Here is a 23344-nt window from a genome sequence, read left to right on the forward strand (position 1 = left end):
CAAAGTAGAGCATGCGCGTCACTGTCTAAGGCGTTTGCTGGACACGGAGCATGCGTGCCATATCTGAAGTTGATAAATTGAAATTGAACATGCGTGATTAACCTTCCTAGAGAGAAGAGAAGAGAGGGCAAACAAAAACAGAAACAAATAAGCAAAACGCTCAGCAGAGCTCTTCGTATAAGGAACATACGCATTTATTCGTCCTAGGCAGTTTTTTAAAAAAGTATTGAAAGTGAGCATGCGCATTGTGAGAGAGGGTTGGTCTTCCGAAGTTTGAACCGAACTGAAACTGCGGGTCCGAGAGCTGTCAGTGAGTGTGGGGTTAATGGGGAGCTGATAGGGCAGAAATGCAAAGCGAGTGCCTTGGTTTTGCTATTTGCTAATCCAGTGGCTTGGGGAAGTTACATAACCGTTCGGTAACTCAATTTCCTTATCTGTAAAGTGAGAATAGTATTACCTACTATGCCGGCTTAGACGTTAAGTTGAAAGTCAGGTTCGCAAGCCTCTGCTCATTTCCGGGGCTTCATAGAATTGATGTGAAGCATTTATCAAAAATACTCTCTTTCTGCTGGGCATAGTGGGCCTGCCTATAATCCCTGTTCTCCGGGGGGTGGAGGCAGAAGGCAGAGGTGAAGCCAAGCGCAGACTAGCTATTTTGTCTCAAAACAAAGAACTCTCTTTTTGTTGTTTAAAAATAATGAAGATTTACTTTTATATTTTATCTGAGTTTTCTCTAAGCTCCAACTTTGTTTTCCTTTCTTTTCTTTTTTTTTTTTTTCCTGAGACAGGGTCTCACTATGTAATCCTGGCTGTCCTGGAATTCACTGTGTAGACCAGGCTGGCCTCAAACTCACAGAGATCCGACTGCCTCTTGCCTCCCAAATGCTGGGATAAAAGGCATGCACCACTATGCCTGGTTCCTACTTTTTATTTGTTTGTTTGTTTGTCTTTTGGTTTTCAGAGACAGGGTTTCTCTGTGTAGTCCTGGCTGTCTTGGAACTCACTCTGTTGGCTAGGCTGGCCTCAAACTCACAGGAATCTGCCTGCCTCTGCCTCCCTGAGTGCTGGGATCAAAGGCTTGTGCCACCATGCCTGGCTACCACCCTACTTAGTGATCTTAATTGTACTTACTCAGCCAGAAGGGGGTGGGTGAGAAAAGAATAAATAAGTCATTGTCTTGGAAAACAGAAAATTAATGTTAGATGAATGTTTTGTTTTTGAGCTGATTTCTGATGTCAGTGTGGTGTGAGATGTATACAAAGAATTCCTTCAATCAATGTTTTTTTTTTTCCTTTCGTAATTTATTTCTGTGTGTGGATATGAGCACTTATGCAAATCACTTTTCTTTTATCTCTCTTCATTTATTCCTTTGAGGCATAGTCTCCCCCCCCACCCCTCCCCCTCTCTCTCTCTGACCCTGGGGTTGAGTTTTGTCAACCAAGCCGGAAGCCATCCCCAGTGATCCTTCTGTCTGTGACCACTGGCCTGCGCAGAACACCTGGCTTGTTATGTGGGTGCTGGCACCTAAACTCTGACTCTCACGATCACACAGCCCCCTCAGCTAGCTTATTTGTTATGCTTTATTTTGTTTTCTTTTAAAAGCATACTTGGGGGAGGGAGCTGGAGCCATGGCTCAGAGGTTAAGAGCAGCGATTGCTCTTTCAGAGGTCCTGAGTTCAATTCCTAGCAACCACATGGTGGCTCACAACCATCTATAATGAGACCTGATGCCCTCTCCTGGCCTGCAGGCATACATGCAGGCAGAGCACTGTATTCATAATAAATAAATATTCTTTTTTTAAAAAGGCATACTTGGAAAAAACAGTATTAATCATGTTTTAGAAATGACTGAATTGTGTGTGAATAAATTTAAGTACAGTAAACCCTAAGTCCCCCCAAATTATAGAATGAGAAAATTTCTTTCTTTTTTTTTTCCCTTGTTTTTTTTTTTTTTTCAACAGGATTTCTCTCTGTAGCCTTGGCTGTCCTAGACTCCCTTTGTAGACCTGGCTGGCCTCGAACTCACAGAGATCCACCTGTCTCTGCCTCCCCAGTGCTGGGATTAAAGGCATGCATCACGATGCCCGGCATGTACATATATTTTTAGTTTTCTACAATTTTTATGTATTTACTGGAAGGACCCTGCTGCTCGAGCTTGCAGTCCTGCTGATCTAGATAGCCATTGTGAGCTCGCCGTTAGGTGAAGGACTCCTTCTCCCCAGCAGGGCCTCTTACTCTGTGCCTGGCCTCATCTGGAGAGTGTCTTTAGACATAGATGTCTCTAACCACGTTTAATATATGGCCCTTGACACAGCTCCCTGCTAGCTCTCCCCTCCCTACGCCCTATAGGATAATTAGGCACTGTGTTCATATGCTAGTAGCGTGTTGCCAAATGCAAAAGAAGCATCCTTAAAGTGCCTGGCTCCAACCAATCATGCACACCTATCCTGGAAGGCCCCACCCACTCCTCAAGCACTACACAGCCTTTGTTTTCCCTGACTAAAGTTGAACTAGCTCCTAAAGTGGTTCTCTGAATATTTGGTCTCTGTCATGCTTACAGCCTTCCAAGGTCTGCTCCTCCTGCCTTTGTGGGCTGACGGCCAACAACTCTCCAGGGGAAAGAACACGTTTATTTTTATGTCGTACGTGAATACCTGCCTGTCTATATGTACACCATATGCGTGCAGTGCCTGGAAAGTCCACAGGAGGGCACTGGATGCCCTGGAACTGAAGTTACAGGCAGCAATGGGTCTCTGCAAACGGATCCGGTGCTTTAGCCATCGAGCCCTCACCCCGCCGCCTTCTGATAATATAATGAACACGTGGCACATTGCTGGCTTTTATTAGCATTGTGGTGTTTTCTCACATCCGCGTCTTTTTCTTTTACAGGTTACCCACCATCCTTGTCTTCTGAACAAAGCGTAGTTTGTGGCTCTCGGCATGTCAATAGTAACCGTGCAGCTTGGGCAGTGTGGCAACCAGACTGGCTTTGAGGTGTTTGACGCTTTATTTAGAGACTCACACTGTTCCCAGGGACTCTGCTCCAAGAGAGAAAACGAAGCGTATCAAGCGTCCTGCACAGAAAGGTTTTTCAGAGAGGAAGAGAATGGAGGTGGGCGTGGTCAACAATCCCCTCCTCGCTCTGACGTCAGCATCTTCAGTATCTGAGCCCCATCCCTTCCATTTCACCACGGAAGGCTTTTGCTTTTCTCCCCTATGCCATGCTGGGGTTTGAACTCACGGCCTCAACAAGCTGTACAAATACTCTACCTCCAACCCCTGGATTTAAACATACAGAGCAAACAAACAAAAAAGGGGCAATATGGTTCAATGGTCTATGCTTGGGCTGGAGAGACGGCTCAGAGGTTAAGAGCACTGTCTATTCTTCCAGAGGTCCTGAGTTCAATTCCCAGCAACCACGTGGTGGCTCACAACCATCTGTAATGTGATCTGATGCCCTCATCTGGCTGGCAGGCAGAACACTGTATAATAAATATTTCCCCTAGTTATTAGATTTTATTTTCTTTCAACAATATTTGTCATTTGTGGGTCCAAGTATTTTTATCTCCTTGGTTAAAATGTTAATTATTCAGAATAAAGTTGAGGGGGGCAGAGAGAGAGAGAGAGAGAGAGAGAGAGAGAGAGAGAGGGAGGGAGGGGAGAGAGCACTCCACATTCAAGAAGGAATATCTTTTATTTCATGTTACTACTTAAGAGTTCTAAGTTTTTAGCCGGGTGTAGTGGCGCACGCCTTTAATCCTAGCACTCGGAAGGCAGAGGCAGGTGGATCACTTCGAGCTCTAGTTCGAGGCCGGCTTGGTCTACAAAGTGAGTCCAGGACAGCCAAGGCTACACGGAGAAACCTTGTCTTGAAAGACCAAAATAAAAGGAGAGTTGTAAGTTTTCAAGAGTTGTAAGGTCTCCATGTCTGACCAACCAGCTGAGTAACTACTGAATAAATAAATCTTTATAGTATGTATATAGTAATCTGCCTGCATGTACACACACACACCAGAAGAGGGCACCAGATCTCATTACACATGGTTGTGAGCCACCATGTGGTTGCTGGGAATTGAACTCATGAAGAGCAGCCAGTGCTCTTAACCTCTGAGCCATCTCTCCAGCCCCGAATAAGTATATCTTGAAAAGTCTGCGCTCTGTGGTATATATAAGATACAAATCATATAAGATACATGATTTGTTTGCTTGCTTCTTTTATTCTAGTCCCAGTTGCCCGGGCTGTTCTTGTTGACATGGAACCTAAAGTTATCAATCAGACACTAGCAAAGGCTGCCCAGTCCGGCCGGTGGAAATACGGTCAGCACACATGCTTCTGTCAGAGACAAGGATCTGGGAACAACTGGGCATACGGGTAAGAACAGCCCCTCAGGACCTGCAGTGAAGGTACGGCAACAGAGTTAGGTGCTCATCCCCTTGTCACTGCACAGCTGATCAAGCATGGGGTCTGGTGCGGCGGCACACGCAGGAGGCAGAGGCATGTGCCTTCATGCCAGTCTGGTCTGGTCTGCACGGTGAGTTCCAGGCTGTCTTATTTCGAGACAGGGTCTCTCTGTGTAGCCTTGGCTGTCCTGGACTCGCTTTGTAGACCAGGCTGGCCTCGAACTCACAGCGATCCACCTGCCTCTGCCTCCCGAGTACTGGGATTAATTTTTTTTTAATGTATTTATTATTTATACAGTATTCTGCCCGCATGTGCGCCTGCCCACCAGATCTCATTACAGATGGTCGTGAGCCACCATGTGGTTGCTGGGAATTGAACTCGGGACCTCTGGAAGAGCAGGCAGCGCTCTTAACCTCTGAGCCACCTCTCCAGCCCCCTAAAGCAACTCTTATAAAAGAAAGCATTTAATGGGGCCTGCTTACAGTTGCGCAGGTGCACTGTATCATCGTGGCGGGAGCACTGAGACCTGTACACCGACATGGGCAAGTAGCTGAGAGCTCTACGTCTGGATCCGCAAGCAGCAATGAGAGAGAGAGAGGGAGAGAGACACTGGGCCTGGTCGAGCTTTTGAAGCCTCAGAGCCACCCTCAGTGACACCCTTTCTCCCACAAAGTAACAAGGCCCCACCTTTTAGTCAATCTCAAGTAGTGCCACTCCCGGATCACTAAGCGTTCAAATATATGAGCCTATAGGGGCCACTCTCACTCAGATCACTACATAGGCACCCAAAGAAGGCTACCTAGCCAAGTCTTATCTCAAAGCAAAAATACAATAAAATTAAGAATTGGGAGCTGCTCTGTGAGTTCGAAGCCAGCCTGGTCTACAAAGTGAGTCTAGGACAGACAAGGTTACACAGAGAGACCCTGGGTAGGGGGGTGGATTTGGAGCCGGGTGATGGTGGCACATGTCTTTAATTCCAGCACCCAGGAGGCAGAGACAGGCAGATCTCTGTGAGTTGGAGGCCAGCCTGCTCTACAAAGTGAGTTCCAGGCCAGTCAGGGTAGTTATACAGAGAAACTTGTCTCAAAAAATAAAAATAAAAAAAATATTGCCACGGGGCATGGTGATGCACGCCTGTAATCCCAGCACTCGGGTGGCAGAGGTAGGCGGATCACTGTGAGTTCGAGGCCAGCCTGGTCTACAAAGCAAGTTCAGGACAGCCAAGATAACAGAAAGAAATCCTATCTCGAAAAACAAAAACAAAAAACAACAACAAAAAAAAAACCCCAAATATTGTCAATCAGGGAACCATAACTTTACATGAAACACTACCATAGCTTTGAAAAAACAATCCATCTCCTAAATGTCCTTGCTCTGTACCGTGTCCCTCTGGATAAACTGACAGGTGCTGTGTTTGTTCCTTTTGCCATGGCAAAGTTACTCTGTGCATGGACCGAAGCATGAAGAATCTGTAATGAACTTAATCCAAAAGGAGGTGGAGAAATGTGACTCCCTGGGTGGATTTTTCATCGTGATGAGTATGGCCGGGGGAACAGGGGCGGGGCTGGGAGCCTTCGTTACACAGAAGCTACAGGACCAGTACCCCAGCGCCCTGAAAATGAATCAGATCGTATGGCCTTATGGAACTGGCGAGGTATGAGCATGGTAATTAAAGTTATGTTTATGAGTGTTTTGCTTGCCTGTGCGTATGTGTGCGCACACACATGCGTGCCCAAGGAGGACAGAAGACGGCATCGGATTTCTGGTCCTGGGTCATAAGGTTGTGAGCCATCATGTATGGGCCGGGAAGCAAACCTAGGGCCTCTGCAAGACCAGCAAGTGCTCTTAACCAGTGAGCCGGCTCTCTAGCCCCCGATCCAAAGGCTCATGCTGTATGTTCTTTGTTCACTCTATTTAGGCACAGGTAGAGCCTGGAATGGTGGCATGGTCATATGGTCCTTTCTCTTTGGAAGTACTCACTAGAGACTAATTAGATCAGAGTATGTTTTCTTTCTTTTAAATTTTTTTTATTTACTTTTATTTTATGTTTACGGCTTTTACCTGAATGTATGTCTATGCCCCATGTGGCATCAGAGCCCCTGGGACTGGAGTTCGACAGTTGTGACCTGCCATGTGTGTGCTAGGAATCGAACCCTGGTCCCCTGGAAGAGAATCCAGTGCTCTTAACCACTGAGCCAGCTCTGTAGCCTCTATATTCTTTGTTCTTAAAGTGGACATTAATAAATAATGAATCTCTTTTTTTGTTTTTGTTTTTGTTTTTCGAGACATGGATTCTTTTTGTAGACCAGGCTGGCCTCAAACTCACAGAGATCCCCCTGCCTCTGCTGCCCTAGTGCTGGGATTAAAGGCATGCGGCACCATACCCAGCCTGATTGTGATATTTATGTGAACAATTAATTTAATTTTGCTACATTTTTCCAAACAAAAGGAGTATGCTTTGGGTTTTTTTGTTTTTTTGTTTTTTGTTTGTTTTTTTTATTTTTATTTATTTATTTGTTTGTTTTAGGTTTTGTTTGGGGGGTTGTTTGTTTGTTTGTTTTTAGTTTAGTTTAGTTTTTTTCGTTTTTCAAGACAGGGTTTCTCTGTAGTCTTTGCTGTCCTGGATGGACTCGAACTCACAGAGATCCACCTGCTACACAAAGAAACCCTGTCCCAAACAAACCGAAGAAAGGAAGGAAGGAAAGAAGGAAGGAAGAAAAAGGAAATTAAGCCCTAGCTGGAAAGATGGCTCATTCATTGGTTAAGAGCATTAACTGTTCTTCCATGGCACCCTGGTTCAATTCCCAGCACCCACATGGCAGCTCACAATTGTCTGTAATTCCAATTCCAGGGTCTCTGATACCCTCATACAGACATATATGCAGGCAAAACACCAACCAATACTCTAAAAGAAATAATTTTTTGTTAAAAAAGAAAATTAAGCCAATCATGTGGCACACCAAAAAGTACCAAAAATACATGCAGGCATACAAACATACATACATACATACATACCAAAAAATACCAAATACAATATACCAAATGCTGCTACTCTCAAGCAGCATGACTTTGAGGTTATTTAACTTCTCTATGTATTACTTTTCTCACGTGTAAAATGGGACAAAAATATCTGCCTCCTAAAGATGAAGGCTCTGATGTAAGTAAAGCATACAGTAAAGGCAGTCATGGCAGCATAGCCTTTAATCCCAGCACTCTGTGAGTTTGAGGCCAACCTGGTCTACATAGCAAGTTCCAGGCCAGCTAGGGCTACACAATCTCAAAATTAAAAACAAAAACAAAATGCTATTGCTCCCACACTTCTTTCCTGAATCATTTCTTACATTTGGTTTTCCTATTAGGAAGATAAACAGGGAATTGGTACGCATAAAAATGTCTTTCAATAGAAAGAAACGATTATTTGGAGGTTAGCCACAATAACTGAGAACCAACCCAAAACAGGCTCCTGAGAGATGCACAATTGTCTTTGGAATTCATTGTTGTTACTCTTATTTTATTTGTATTTATTTTGGATTTTAGAGACAGGGTTTCTCTGTGTAGCCCTGGCTGTCCTGGATTCTCTTTGTAGACCAACCAGGCTGGCCTCGAACCACAGAGATCCGCCTCCCTCTGCCTCCCGAGTGCTGGGTTTAAAGGCGTGCGCCACCGCCGCAGGGTTAGCTGGAATCCGCAGTGTTCACCTCTCCCCGTCCTTTCCCGTCTTTGACCCTTCTCTCCGCAGGTTAGCGTGCAGAACTACAACTCCGTCTTGACTCTCTCTCACTTGTACCGGTCGTCAGATGCCCTCCTCGTCCATGAGAATGACGCCGTCCATAAGATCTGCGCCACGCGGATGAACATCAAGCAGATCTCCTTCAGAGATCTGAATCAGGTTCTTGCCCATCAGCTGGGGAGCGTGTTCCAGCCTACATATTCTGAGGACGGCGTGTCTCACTACCGCAGGAATCCACTGGGTAATGGACCCCTCTGTTATTTTGTAGGGGAGCCATATGTTCTGAAAGCCCCAAAGGTATTTTTCCCCTGTCCCCTCCCCTCTGCCTGGAGATACATCTAAGATAGACCCCAAAACCTGCCTCCTCAGACCCACCTTCATCCTCAATCTGTCTTACAATCTGTCTTGGAAATCTTACCAGATTTCTGGGTATCTAAGTGCTCCCCACTGACTACGCCATTTGTGGAGCCGTCGTGCTCCTAGGACCCAAAACAGCGCGTGGCAAATAACAAACACTTGCTAAAATTCACTGGGTGGGAAATGTGTGTGTTTTGTACAGCTGGTTATAAAACCTAGGGTCTTACACACACTAAGCAGGTGTTACACCACTGAGCTATGCCTGAGACACAAACCGTATATAGATGCGGCGTTCACAGAAATAATGGGGTTGAGCTGGAGAGGCGGCTTAGCGGTTAAGAGCACTTGTTCTTCCAGAGGACCCAAGTTCCGTTCCCGCACCCCTAGTGGTTCACAACCTTCCGCCACTCCAGGTCGTGATCTGACTCCCTCTGCTGACCTCTGGGGGTACCAGGCACGCACACAGTAAACACACATACATGTAGGCAAAACATCCATACACATAAAATAAGGAAACCAGGAGGAGGCGGAAAAGGGGAGGAGTGGGTAAGTGGTGTGGGATTCTAATGTGGATCAGCGTTGCCGTTATGGACTGAGAACTCAGAAGAGGGTTTGCCGTCACTTGTGTGGCCTGCTGGCACTCTTGACAGAACTCTCTAACCTACATAAACTGTCTATTGTTTTGCTTTGGTAAAGCTTCCTTGTCACTTTGCAGTAATTGGGGCAGGGTTTATGGGGGCAGGGAGGAAGAACGGGAGTAAGAGGAAGAGAAGAAAAGAAAATTCAGAGACTCCAGGCTGCCATGTGGCGCCACGTCCTGCGGTTCTGCTCTGATAGGAAAAGCGAAGAGTAGGGCTGGTCCAAGATTCGGAGTTTGTCAGAAAGAGGAAGGCAGATGGTCTAAGGGAGGAAGTCAGTGGATAAGGGTCTCAGTCAGGCTCAGGAATTGCTAGGTGGAATCAGTCAGGGAGACTCAGGGAAGTGACCTAAGAGCAGGGCATGGCTGAGCATGTAGGCCCACCTGGTGATGGAGGGCACCTCCCCCCCCAGGGGTAAATTACAGGCTGTTACAACCTGTCCTCTCTTCTTCTGGCTTTTTATTTATTTATTTATTTATTTTATTCTGGGTCTCACTCTGTTGCCTAGGTTGGCCTTGACCTCCTGGCCTCACAAGGCCCTCTTGGTCTCTTGCCTCAACCTCTGGGGCTGATGGAGTAGGCCTGCCTCATGCTAGGACACTTTGGTGGCTCTCTACCACAGAACTATGCTTCTACCCAAATCAGGGCTGATTATCATTTAGCCAGATAAACAGAAGATCTGGAACATTTTCTAAGGAACATTTAGTGACTACAGAATGACAGAAAAAGAATATTAATTATCTTTTATACTTAGTTTTCTTGGAGTTTAGTGACTTAGTCACCCACATTTCTACTCATATTGCTCTTGGCAAAGCATAAGGTGTTTGTTTTGTTTTGTCTGTTCCTCTCTTCTTTCTTTCATTCTTCCTTCCTTTTTTCTTTTCTTCCTTCTATCTTCTTTGTTTGAGACAGGGTCTCACTGTGTAGCCCTGGTTGTCCTGGAACTCACTCTGTAGACCAGGCTGGCCTTGAACTCACAGAAATCTGCCTGCCTCTGCCTCCCGAGTGCTGGGATTAAAGTTGTACACAACTGTATCTGGATATCTGTTTCTTTTTTGAGATAAGATCTTACTATGGAATTCCCTGGGTTGGCCTGGAATTTTGGGTAATCCTCCTGCCTCTGCTTCCTAAGTGCTTGGGTTGCAAGCGTGAGACACCATAGCCATTACAAGTATGATTTCCAGGCACTCTAACATAAAGGACAGATCTAAACATGGTGGCACACGCCTTTAATCCTTCGGGAGGCAGAGGCAAGCGGATCTCTGTGAGTTCAAGACCAGCTTGGTCTACAAAGAAAGTTCCAGGTCAGTCAGGTCTACACAGTGAAGTCCTATGTCAAAAATAGTAGATAAAAATAGATAAATAAAATGAAGCAAAAATGTAGCTGTGGCAGACACTGTCTCTGAAAATTCACTATTTTAACGGTTAAGCAGTTCTAAAGATGGAGGAAGCACATTTGGCTCAGAACATCATTTAGTCACAGTTGTGTAAAAGCCAGTGGCACAAAAAAAAAAAGCCAGTGGCACCATTGTGGATTAAGTCAGAGCAGTTCACAGTTTTTTGTTTGTTTTTTTTCCTTACAGGAGACTTAGTGGAGCATTTGGTTCCCCACCCTGAATTTAAGATGCTGGGTGTCCGAAACATTCCTCAGATGTCTGCAAACTCCCTGGCGTACAGCACGTTTACCTGGGCTGGCCTCCTCAAGCATTTAAGACAGATGCTTATTTCCAGTGCAAAAATGGAAGAAGGTAAAAGGATATTTAAAAATAGACAACCCACATAGCAGGGACGCGCCTGTGCTGGAGCCGAGCGTACACCGGCTCAGTCTGACTGTAATAAAGGGCGCCTTCTTCTTGCAAGGAGCCGCCCGCAGAAACTCGCTGGGACGCTGCAAAGGGCTTCTTGATGCCTTTGCCGCTTCAGTTCAGACAAGTGCCATGTTATTTAAAATCGTTACTCTGTTTTGATCAAAGCAATATAAAACTCAAGTGCTATGGGCTGGGCCATAGCTCAGTTGGAAGAGTGTTTGCCTAGCCTTTGTAAAGCCCTGTGCTCAGCCCTCAGCCCCACACAAACCAGGGGTGGAAGTACAAGTCCGTGACCCCAACATTCCAGAGGTAGAAGCAGGAAGATGAGCAACTACACAACAAGTTTCAGGTCAGCCTAGGTATTAGACCCTGCCTCAGAAGAAAAAAGATGGCTTTGTGGGTACATGCTTAGCCCAAGCTGATGACCTGAGTGCCGTCCTGGAACCCACATGGGGAATGGAGGAGTCAACCCCTCCAAGCTGTCCCTGACTTTCACACATGCACTGTGGCACACATGAGCACACGCACACACAGACTACATGCAAAGAAATACATTAAAACAATATTTTTCGGGGGCTAAAGAGATGGCTCAGTGGTTAAGAGCACTGATTACTTTTCCATAGGTCCTGAGTTCAATTCCCAGCAACCAAATTGCAGCTCACAACCATCTATAGTGGGATCTGATGGTTTCTTCTGTCATACACAGCAAATAGAGTGCTTGTATACATAAATAAATAATTTTATTTATTTATGTATACAAATACATAAATATTTGTTATTTATGTATTAATAAATACATATTTATTTATTTATTGTTTTTGTTTTTTTTTTATAAATAAATGTTTAAAAATAGATTTTTTGGCAGCTAGGTGGTGGTGACACACGCCTTTAATCCCAGCACTTGGGAGGCAGAGGTAGGCAGATGTCTGAGTTCGAGGCCAGCCTGGTCTACAGAGTGAGTCTAGATAGCCAAGGCTACACAGAGAGACCTTGTCTCAAAAAACCAAAAAACAAAACAAAACAAAACAAAAAACAAAAAACAAAAAAAAGGGAGAGAGAAAAAAAAATTTTTTCCCCCAAAGTTTCTTTGTGTAGGCCTGAATGTCCTAGAACTCATTCTATAGACCAGGCTGGCCTCGAACTTAGATCCTCCTGCCTCTGCCTTTGAGCGCTGGGATTAAAGGCTTGTACTACCACTGCCTGGCCAATTAATTTTTTACAAAATCAAGTAACCAAGCAGTTAAAATTCGCTTAAGGACTAGGTATGCAACTCAGTAGTAGCTTATACAATATTTTAAATTTTTATTTATTTTATATGTATGGGTGTTTTATCTGCATGTATGCCTGCACCACATGTATCCTTGGTACCTGTGGAGACCAGAAAAGGGCCTCAGACTCCCTATTCTGCAGTTAGACACAGTTGCGAGGCACCATATGGATGCTGGGAATACAGCCTGGGTCCTCGGGAAGAGTGGCCAGTGGGCCCTCTCTCCAGCCTCCGGACAGACTCAGGTGTGTATGAGCAGTCCTGTGGCAGTGTAGGCAGCTGTGTAGTAGATGCAGCAGCTATGAGGAGAAGAGCAGGCAGATTTCTGAGAGCTCAAGGCCAGCCTGGCCTACAAAGATAGCCCAGAACAGCCAAGGCTACACAGACAAACCCTGTCTCAAAAAACCAAAAACAAACAAAAAGACATCCTGTGTTGTGGTAGTGGGAGTGGGAGAGAGACAGCACAGCAGGGTGTGTGTGCTCTTTTCCTTTAACTAGCAATCACTGCGCGTTGTTTAGTAGCAGGCGTAATAGGAAAATGTGAAGTAACAGTGGGGCCCCTCCCTCTGCTGGGAACAGCCTTTGCGTTTTGGAGGGCAGTGCGGAGCTGGAAAAGGGAAGGAAGTGAGCATCTTCAAGTGATGCTCTCCAACTCTCGTGGCCCCGGCACTTGCTCTTCTCGAAATACCTGCTAATGTCTCATGGAGTGCAGTGGTCTTCAAGGCAGAGTGAGGCTCACTGCTCACCGCACCAGTCTGTTTGCTTACCGGGTTTTCCTGTCTGGAACTGTAGGGTGGCAATGTTTTTTGGTTTGGTTTGGTTTGGTTTTTAGTCTTTGGCTTTTCAAGACAGGGTTTCTCTGTGTAGTCATCGCTGTCCTAGACTCACTTTGTAGACCAGGCTATCCTCGAACTCACAGTGGTCTGCCTGCCTCTGCCTACCAAGTGGTCAATGTTTTTGTTTGTTTGTTTTGTTTTTCGAGACAGGGTTTCTTTGTGTAGCCTTGCCTGTCCTGGACTTGCTTTGTAGACCAGGCTGGCCTCCAACTCAAAGTGATTGCCTACCTCTGCCTCCCGAGTGCTGAGATTAAAGACATGTACCATCACTGCCCGGCTTTTTTTTTTTTAATATTTATTTATTTATTACATATACAGTGCTCTGCTTATATGTATACCTGCACACCAGAAGAGGGCATCATATCTCGTTATAGATGGTTATAAGCCACCATGTGGTTGCTGGGAATTGAACTCAGGACCTCTGGAAGAGCAGACAGTGCTCTTACCTGCTGAGCCATCTCTCCAGCCCATCAGTGTTTTGTTTATAATTAATTATAGATAGAGTTTAAGCATGTAAAAAATTTTTTTTGTAGTGCAGGGATTGAATTTAGCTTGACATAGACTAGGGTAGTGTGCTACCACCGAGCTCTGAATGTTTTTAGTTTTTCTTTTGTTTTGTTTTTTGAGTCAGAGTTTCTCTGTGTAGCCTTGGATGTCCTGGAACTAGCTCTGTAGACCAGGCTGGCCTCGAACTCAATGTTTTCAGTTTGGTTTGGTTTGGAGCTTAGTTGTTTTTAGAGACAGGGTTTCTCTGTGTAGCCTTGGCTGTCCTGGACTCGCTTTGTAGACCAGGCTGGCCTCAAACTCACAGCGATCCACCTGCCTCTGCCTCCTGAGTGCTGGGATTAAAGTTGTGCACCACCACCGCCCAGCTGTTTTCAGTTTTTGAATATATGACTAAGCATAAGGGTAAACCTATTTAATGGCACAAACCAAGGCGAAGGATCTAGTTTTATAACTATTCAAATATTATCAGGCTGCTATGTATAAATGTTGGCCCTACTTTTGTCACCATTACTATCTGTCCCCACATGTCCCGGTAAGAGAGCAACAGGGAAATGAGCGATAACACCCGCCTTCAATCCCAGCTCTCGGGAGGAGAGGCAGGGGAACTCCAGTGCAAGGCCATCTGCTCTGCATAGCCAGTTCTGGGATAGCCAGGTATACTTAACAGATAGACCTACGGGGGTAGAAAGAGACAGACAGACAGAGACACAGAGGGAGGTTATAGTGTCAATTGAATACCCAGCCCCGAAGCTGAGCATGTTTGTGCATGCTTGTAATCCCAGCACTTTGAGGCAGGATTGTGAGTTTGAGGTTACTGTAGGGCTACATAGCAAGACAACATTAAAAAGAAAAGAAGCCGGGCGTGGTGGCGCACGCCTTTAATCCTAGCTCTCAGGAGGCAGAGGCAGGGATCACTGTGAGTTCGAGGCCAGCCTGGTCTACAAAGTGAGTCCAGGGCAGCCAAGGCTACACAGAGAAACCTTGTCTTGGAAAAAAAGAAAAGAAAAAAAAGAAAGAAAGAAATAGAAAAAGAAAAAGAAAAAGGAATAAGCCACAATAGCAAGTGGACGTGGCTACTACCTGTAACCCTGCAACCTTGTCACTTCCAGACCACCCTGGGCTACATTGTGAGTTCTAGGTTACAGAGTGGCCCTGACTCAATGTGGAATGGATTCTCCAAAGGCCTTAAACTGCTGACTGGTGACTCCCTCATTCCCTCCCAAGGGCTGGGACTACAGTCATGTGCTACCACACCCAGCCTGAAGCATCCACACTTTCTCTTGTTGTTCAAAGCTATAAACTAAGCTCTCTCGCTTTTCCTTTGTGCTAGGTGTGGACTGGCAGGTGCGGCCTCCTCTATCAGGCCTTCCACCTCTGGGCAAAATGGCAGTCCACAAAGGACCTCATTTTAACACTTCTATTGCTAACTTGGTCATCCTCCGTGGGAAAGACGTCCAAAGTGCAGATGTGGGTAAGCACACGTTCAGGTAAAAATTGAGGTATATCTTTTGGAGCACGTGAGTGTTTTTAAAGATAACTTCTGGGACTGTCAGGATGGTGCAGGGGGAGAGGTGCCTGCCTCACAAACTTGACAAACCTGACTGTGGTCCCTGGAACTCATGCAAAGATGGATGAAGGAGCTTACGCCACAGAGATGCCCAATACCTTACGCACACATATTTAATATAAATAATGCTTTTTAGCTAGGCATTTAACCTCCTTTAATCCCAAGTCTGGAGACGAAAGCAGGCATAGCTTTGTGAGTTTGAGGGCACCCTGGTCTACATAGTGAGCTCCAGGATAGCCTGGGCTATATTATGAGACCCTGTCTCAGAAAACAAACAAGCCAGCTGTGGTGGTGCACACCTTTAATCCCAGCACTCAGGAGGAAGAGCAGGTGGATTTCTGAGTTTGAGGCCAGCCTGGTCTCAGCCAGTGCTACACAGAAAAACCCTGTCTCAAAAAGAAAAAAAAAACCCTACCCATCCCAAAACCAAACAAAACAAGCAAACAACCCCAAATCTAATTTAGAAGTTGGAGAAGGTGACCCCTGAGCCTTCCAGCCAAGCCATTATTCTTAGCTCTGGGATTTAAGTATGTGTGTGTGTGTGTGTGTGTGTGTGTGTGTGTGTGTGTGTGTGTGCGCGCGCGCGCGTGTGCAATAGGCACATATGTGTGTCAGGGGAGGCCAGAGGCCAGTGTGTCCTTCCTCAGGTGTCATTGACCCTGGGATTTTGTTTCTTTGTTGTTTTAGACAGAATCTCTCATGTATCCCGAAACTTGCTATCTTACAGTGGCTGGCTTTGAACTCCTGTCCTCCTGCCTCAACCTTCCAGGTGCTAAGATTACAGGTCTGTACCCCTATCCCCATCTCCTCTTACTTTTGAGACCGCTAACCTGGCACTTGCTGAGTAACTTGGGTTTGGCCGGTCAGTGGCCGCAGCCTACACTTCCCAGTGCTGGGATTACACGCGTGCACCACCATGATGCCCAGCTCTCATGACTGGCGCCCTGCGGATGAGATGAGGTTGATTATCCTGCAGACTGAGCCACGTGAGAGAAGTTTAATACATTTATCTGAAAGGATAAAACACACACAAGTGTGGGTACGAGCTAGTGTCTTTATAATAGCCATATGTACAACTTTAAGTGTTTCTTTCTTTCTTTCTTTTTTTTTTTAAAAATATTTATTTATTATGTATACAGTGCTCTGTCTGCATGTACACCTGCAGGCCAGAAGAGGGCGCCATATCACACTACAGATGGTTGCAAGCTACCATGTGGTTGCTGGGAATTGAACTCAGGACCTTTGGAAGAGCAGGCGGCACTCTTAACCACTGAGCCATCTCTCCAGCCCCCTAAGTGTTTATTTCTAAATGTGCACGTGCGTGCGTGCGTGTATGTGTGCGTGCGTGTGTGTGGTGCATGCACATGAGTGTATAGGTGCATATGCTTGTACATTTACATGCAGAGCCCAGAGGAGGACATGGGGTGTCTTTGTCTGTTGCAGCTCTCTGCTTTAGGCCTTGGAGCCAGGGTCTCTCACTGAACCAGAGGCCCTACCCTCTCAGCCACGCAGACTGACTCCTAGGTTTGCCCGTCCCTGCCCTTGCTTACACACCAAGCACTCGTGCCCACTTTGCACGCTTAGCCCCCTGATGTGGACAGTTTTGCTGGCTTCCAATGGTTTGTCTAGGGGCCTGAACAAACACATAAGATGGGTTCATGTACACATGACACAGCTGACAAAGTAACATGAGGCAGGTGAGAAGAGGGAAATCTTGGGACTTAGGAAGGAAAAAGGACCTCCCACCACCCCAAAACTGACAGTTCTGGCACAATTAGCATTTGCTGTGAAGGTTGCCAGCATAGACGTGTTATTTCATATAGAAATATCTTCAAAGGAGAATGTTAAACAAACAGTGACCCAGGCTTAGGGCCCGGGTGTATAGGACCCTGGGCGTGGCCTCCTTCCTCTTGCAGACGTTTTTCCGGGTATCTCACAAACAAGATTAACATCCTGTTTCCAGTGAGGACAGCAGAGCCTCCTTCATCCCTATGATCTGAGGTTTACCCCTCGTTGTGATCATGCTGTCCCTGTCAGGAGCGGCAGCAGCGAGCTGCACTGGGACCTCATTAAGACTCCTTAGCCACAGTGGGGCCCACACTTGGCGGGGAGCAGGGCTGGGGCGCTTGCTCTCCACCCCAGGGCCTCTTCTCTTACTCTCTGTACTTAAGTGAAGCGCCATATTAAAAAAAAAAAAAACTTTCAATAAAGCCCCGCTCTGCCTCCTGCTGGTCGCTCTGAAATTCTTTTTTTTTTTTTTTTTTTTTAAGATTTATTTATTCATATAAAGTGCTCTGCATGCATGTCCACCTGCAGGCCAGAAGAGGGCACCAGATCCCATTATAGATGGTTGTGAGCCACCATGTGGTTGTCAGGAACTGAACTCAGGAGCTCTGGAAGAGCGGTCAGTGCACTTAACCTCTGAGCCATCTCTCCAGCCTTGAAATTCTTTTCTCCCACAAAATTAAGGGATTCCCTCAATCTGAGCCTCTGACAAAATCCTAGGTCAGGCAGGGACTTAAGACAGCTTTGATTGAGCCGGGCGTGGTGGTGCACGCCTTTAATCCCAGCACTTGGGAGGCAGAGACAGGCGGATCGCTGTGAGTTCGAGGCCAGCCTGGTCTACAGAGCGAGTCCAGGACAGCCAAGGCTACACAGAGAAACCCTGTCTCAAAAAACAAAACAAACAAACAAACAAAAAAGACAGCTTTGATTGTATACAAGGTTATCCTCTTGTTTGTGAGATTCCCAGATCGCAGGTTCACATGTGAGAAAGCAATAAGGAAGGTCAGAGACACTTTGGCCTCAAACATGCTTCACTGCTAGTTTAACATTCATATTTGAAGTATCTTTTTTTTTTTTCTTTTTTGAGACAGGGGTTCTCTGTTTTAGGTATGGCTGTCTTGGACTCACTTAGTAGACCAGGCTGGCCTCAAACTCACAGAGATCTCTCTTTGCAGGCAATCTTTGCAGCATTTTCCTCCTGTGGCGAGGGCGCATGTAGCCCTGGCTGCCCCACAACTCGCTCTAGAGACCAGTCTGGCCTTGAACTCAGAGGCCCTTCTGCATCTGCCTCCCAAGTGCTAGGATTCAAGGTGTGAGCTAGCACTTTGCAGCAGCAAAGTTTGTTTCCTGTACTATAATTCTTCTTTTTAATTTATTTTATGTGTTTGGTTGCTTGTATCTATCCCTATATGCCACATGCTTGCCTGGTGCCCTCAGATGCTAAAAGAATGTGTCGGGTCCTCTGGGACTTGAGTTACAGTTGTGAATGCCTCTGTGGGTGCCAGGAAACTGAACCTGGGTCCTCTGGAAGAGCCAGAGCTCCCAATTTCTTAAGCATTGGACCATCTTTCCAGCCCAGAGACTTTATCTGGAGTAAAGGGCTCCTTGTCTTATTCTTTCTCCTTAATAATTTTCCACATCTTTCTAAGCTTCCTCATAATTACTAGCTGTTTTCCTTTTTGTTTTTAAATGTGTGTGTGTGTGTGTGTGTGTGTGTGTGTGTGTGTGTGTGTGTGTGCCTGCCATGGCATGTAGCGCAGCACACATGTGGAGATGAGAGGACAGCTTGTGGTGCAGTCCGTTCTCGCCTTCCACCATGTGGGGCCCAGGAATCGAACTCATGTCAGCAGGCTTGGCAGCAAGCACTTTCACTCCCTGAGCCATCTTGCCAGCCCTCGTTATAACATGTTCACACATGTATAGAAGGGACTTTGCTCATATGTACAATGTTTTGTTTTTTTTTTTTTAAACTCCAGAGGGATTTAAAGACCCAGCTCTCTACACTTCCTGGTTGGAGCCAGTTCATGCTTTCAGCATGTGGAAAACCCAGCGAGCTTTTGACAAGTATGAGAAGTCTGCGGCACTGGTCAGCAATAGCCAGCTCTTAGTAAAGCCACTTGATACGATTGTGGGCAAGGCATGGAATATGTTTGCATCCAAGTAAGTCAATCTTAAGTCTCCAGCACAGTGGCACACCCCTTCAATCTGAGCTCTTGGGAGGCAGAGGCAGGAGGATCACTGTGAGTTTGAGGCCAGCCTGGTCTACAAAGCAAGTCCAAGACAGCCAAGGCTACACAGAGAAACCCTGTCTTGAAAAACAAAAAACAAACAAAACAAAACAAAAACAAAAGGCTCCGGACTGCCTCACCTTAGCCACATAATGTCAAGGTAAAGCATGAAGTGTGCTGTAGAGCAAGCTGTGCTGTCACCACGTAGCTGTGAAGCCTTGGGCAAGTGACTTAGAGGTTCCTCTCCTCATCTGTGCAGCGAGGATTCGGTGACGCAGACCACCTATACCCCACATGGCTAGGAAGTGCTCGATGACTGTTCTGTACGACTGTTTTTGTTTTTGTTTTATGTGTGGGGGTTATTTTGCCGGCATGCACGCCTGTGCACCATGGGCAAGCCTAGAGATCTTGGAAGCCAATAGAGGGGGCTAGACCGCCATGTGGATGCTGGGAAGATGACCCAGGTCCTCTGACAGAACACACAGTGGCCTGGGCCACCTAGCGCTCTCTCCAGCTCAGCCCCCATCCTACTATTACAATATGGGACTTGTTTACTAAATGAATGGGTTCTAAGCAAAATTCAAAATCTCATAGTAAGAGAGTTTTCCAAAGATGTTTGGGACTAGGGCCTCTTTTCCCCTCTGCCCCCTTAGACACTAAAAGCAACGGGGGTGATGATAGGCTAAAAGTGTGCTAATGTCATTTATTCAGTATACAGTGTTTTGCCTGCATGTACATCTGCACACCAGAAGAGGGCACCAGATCTCATTGTAGATGGTTGTGAGCCACCATGTGGTTGCTGGGGATTGAGCTCAGGACCTTTGGAAGAACAGGCAGTGTTCTTAACCTCTGAGCCATCTCTCCAGCCCCCTTCTAAAGTTATTTATTGATTCTGAGTAAATGAGCGACCTATACATTTGTGAGGTCCCTGAGACGCTTTGCAAGCTTTGACTGCCCATGAGTTCATTTACTGTTGACATTTGTTTCTCATTTGCCTGGAATTGTTGATTTGACTTCTTCTGCTTTCTCACCAGGGCCTACATCCACCAGTACACAAAATTTGGAATGGAGGAAGAAGACTTTTTGGACAGCTTTACATTGTTAGAACAAGTTGTTGCCAGCTATGGTAATCTCTGACTCTAAGCCAAGAAGATTTTGGACTAAAATATTTTCAAAATTGAGCCGTGCTCAGTGGTGCTTGCCTGTGGTCCCAGCACTCCTGGATTAGAAGCAGGAGGTTCAGGAGTTCAAGGTCACCCTGAGGTACATTGAGAGTTCCAGGCCAGAGGGTTGGAAAGATGGCTCAGAGGCTAAGAGCACTGACTGCTCTTCCAAAGGTCCTGAGTTCAGTTCCCAGCAACCACATGGTGGCTCACAACCATCTATATATAATGAGGTCTGGTGCCCTCTGTTTTACATCAGATACAACATTGCATACATAATAAATAAATCTTTTAAAAAAAGAAGAAGAAGAGAGGTCTAGGCCAACCTGGGCTACATGAGACTCTGTCTCAGAATAGATAAATAAATACAAATACTTGCTGTCAAGGTTAATCTGTTAAAGTAATAAAATAGAATTTGTATTCTACTTTATGTACTCTGTCCGCAGACATGAAGAAAACACTTTTGGAGTGTAGCATATTTTCAGTGAGAAGATGTATTTGGAATTTCATTTGTAAGAAGAAAAAAAAAAAAAGCAATGCTTGCCCAGCGTGGTGGTGCGCACGCCTTTAGTCCCAGCACTTGGGAGGCAGAGGCAGGTGGATCGCTGTGAGTTTGAGGCCAGCCTGGTCTACAAAGTGAATCCAGGACAGCCAAGGATATACAGAGAAACCCTGTCTCAGAAAACCAAACCAAACCAAAACAAAACAAAACAAAAAAACCACAAAAAATGCTTCTGTAAAAGCCATTGTTTTGTTGAGACAGGGTCTCAAACCGATGGGCTCAAGAGGTCCTTCCACCTCAGCCTCTGGAGTAGACTATGTGCACCTTGGAAATTAGTTTAAAGGAATTCTGCGAGCACTTGGCCAACACGCAAGTGTAAGAGTCCAAGGAAAGGGAAGGTCTGTTTGTCTCCATGTCTCTACCTCTTCCCTCTTTATTACGAAGAAGATTTACTCAACATGACCTAAACTTTCACAATTTAAATCAAATGTGAAATGGAGTATGCATGCGGGCTTTTATTTTTTATTTATTTTTGGGGGGCCGGGTTTCAAGACAGGGTTTCTCTGTGTAGCCTTGGCTGTCTTAGACTTGCTTTGTAGACCAGGCTGGCCTCGAGCTCATATGCCCCTGTCTCCCAAGTGCCGGCATGGTGGCGCATGCCTTTAGTCCCAGTATTTGGGGGCAGAGGCAGGCAGATCACTGCGAGTTCAAGGCCAGCTTGGTCTATAAAGTGAGTTCCAGGACAGCCGGAGCTACACCGAGAAACACATCTTGAAAAACCAAAATAAAATAAAATAAAATAAAGCTCTCTCTCTCTCTCTCTCTCTCTCTGTGTGTTTGTATGTACGTATATGTGTAGATGTATGTGTGCATCTGTGTGTAGGATGTGGTATATAGTGGTGTGTGTCTGTGTGAATGGTGTGATGTGTGTGTATGTATTTCTGTGATGTGTGTATATGTGTGTGTGGTATGTGTATGTGTGGTGTGTCTAGTGTGGGGGGGGTTGTGAGTCTGTATGTGTGTGTATGTGTGTGTGGTATGTGTATGTGTGGTGTGTGTAGTGTGGGGGGGGTTGTGAGTCTGTATGTGTGTATGTGCATGTGCACAAGGATGAAGCTACCCCTGGAGGTCAGGGGGGACACTGGATGCTTTGGAGCTGGAGATGCAGATGGGTTCTGAACCCTCTGCAAGTGCAGTAGGCACTCTTTACCCTGGAACCTTCTCTTCAGCTCCGGCATGCTTCTTTGTTTGTTGTGTAGACAGGGCCCCTGCAGTCCAGGATGACCTGGAACTTGCTATCAATCTCCAGTCTCAGCTTCAGCTTTCCAAGTGTTAAGCATGAACCACTGGACTTGGGTCTGAGAATTACAATTCTCTAAATGTATTTACCTTTGAACCACAAGAGGGAGATGTTGTCAAATGCTATAGTGTGACCATCGCTTCTGAATACAGTTGAGACACTCTGTATAGCTATTTAAAAATAAACAAAGCGAGTCCAGGACAGCCAAAGCTAACACAGAGAGACCCTGTCCTAAAACAAACAAACAAGCAAACAAACAAACAAAAAACAAAAACATTAGGCCAGATGCAGCTGTGTGCCTGGTACTTGCAGCACTCCGGTGGCTGGGGCAGGAGGATTTGTTCAGGGAAAAAAAAAATAGAAGCTGTGGCAAACTGTTATAATCCCAGTACTTGGGTGATGGCAGCAAGAGGATCAGGAGTAACAGGCAGCCTTGAGCATATACCAAGTTCCAGGGCAGTTAGGGCTATTAGATACAATATTTATTTTGAGACAGGGTTTCACTGTGCAGTCCTGGCTGGCCTCAAACTCACCCTGTAAACCGAATAAACCTCAAACTCAGAGATCCGACCACCCCTGTCTCCTGCATGTTGGTATTAAAGACTTGGCCACCACACCCAGCTTTTTATTTTAATTTTATTTTTTAAGTAAACAAGTAGATAATGTGATAATTGTTTGCCTTTAACTCTCTGGGAATGCAGATTTTGTTGTGAACTGTCGAATGTCAGAAAAGAAACTGATATTATTCAGTTGTTGCTTTAAAGGCTACTAGACTTTGAGTTGCTATAGAAGGAAGTTGAGTTGCATCTACCTATTGCATGTGTTTGTATGAGTGTGTGTACACATGTGGGCATGCTTCTGTCACTGTGTGGATTCAGAAATCAGAGGATAAGTTGGAGGAGTCGGTTCTGTGTCCAGAGGATCACACTCAGATCATAAGGTTTAGTGGTGGGAACTTTTACCAGGTGAGCTATCTCGTCAGCCCTGCAGTAAGAATCTCACTCATAGCTGGGCAGGGGTAGCACATGTCTTTAACTCCAGGAGGCAGAGGCAGGCAGATATCTGTGAGTTCGAGGCCAGCCTGGTCTACAGAGTGAGTTCCAGACAACCAGGGCTATACATAGAAAGACTCCAATCTCAAAAAGCCAAAACAAAACAAACAAAAAAACAAAAAACCCTTCATCCATGTTTTGTTAAATAAAGAAAATTATCACCAAGGCAATACAGAAGTACATGGAATTAACACAGAGACAC

At 45.7% G+C, this 23344-nt stretch overlaps 1 protein-coding gene across 4 annotated transcripts; it reads left to right on the forward strand.

The window, feature by feature from the left end:
• Nucleotides 1-16: 16 nt before the first annotated feature.
• Nucleotides 17-21583, forward strand: TUBD1 (tubulin delta 1). 4 transcript variants are annotated; one of them, XM_084803291.1, is made up of 9 exons: nucleotides 17-416; nucleotides 2890-3112; nucleotides 4225-4372; nucleotides 5840-6056; nucleotides 8142-8373; nucleotides 10711-10875; nucleotides 14876-15016; nucleotides 18874-19057; nucleotides 20160-21583. In XM_084803291.1, the coding sequence occupies exons 2-9, from the start codon at nucleotides 2941-2943 to the stop codon at nucleotides 20260-20262; spliced, it is 1362 nt and encodes a 453-aa protein (XP_084659417.1). In that variant the 5' UTR covers nucleotides 17-416; nucleotides 2890-2940; the 3' UTR covers nucleotides 20263-21583. The 4 variants fall into 4 exon arrangements, with proteins under 4 accessions (XP_084659417.1, XP_084659416.1, XP_084659418.1 ...); XM_084803290.1 differs by having other exon boundaries at nucleotides 18-310; XM_084803292.1 differs by lacking the exon at nucleotides 17-416 and having other exon boundaries at nucleotides 2973-3112; nucleotides 5808-6056.
• The last annotated feature ends 1761 nt before the right edge of the window (nucleotides 21584-23344 follow it).

Source organism: Acomys minous (genome assembly GCF_964271855.1).
Source record: "Acomys minous genome assembly, chromosome: 12".
Taxonomy (NCBI): Eukaryota; Metazoa; Chordata; class Mammalia; order Rodentia; family Muridae; genus Acomys; species Acomys minous.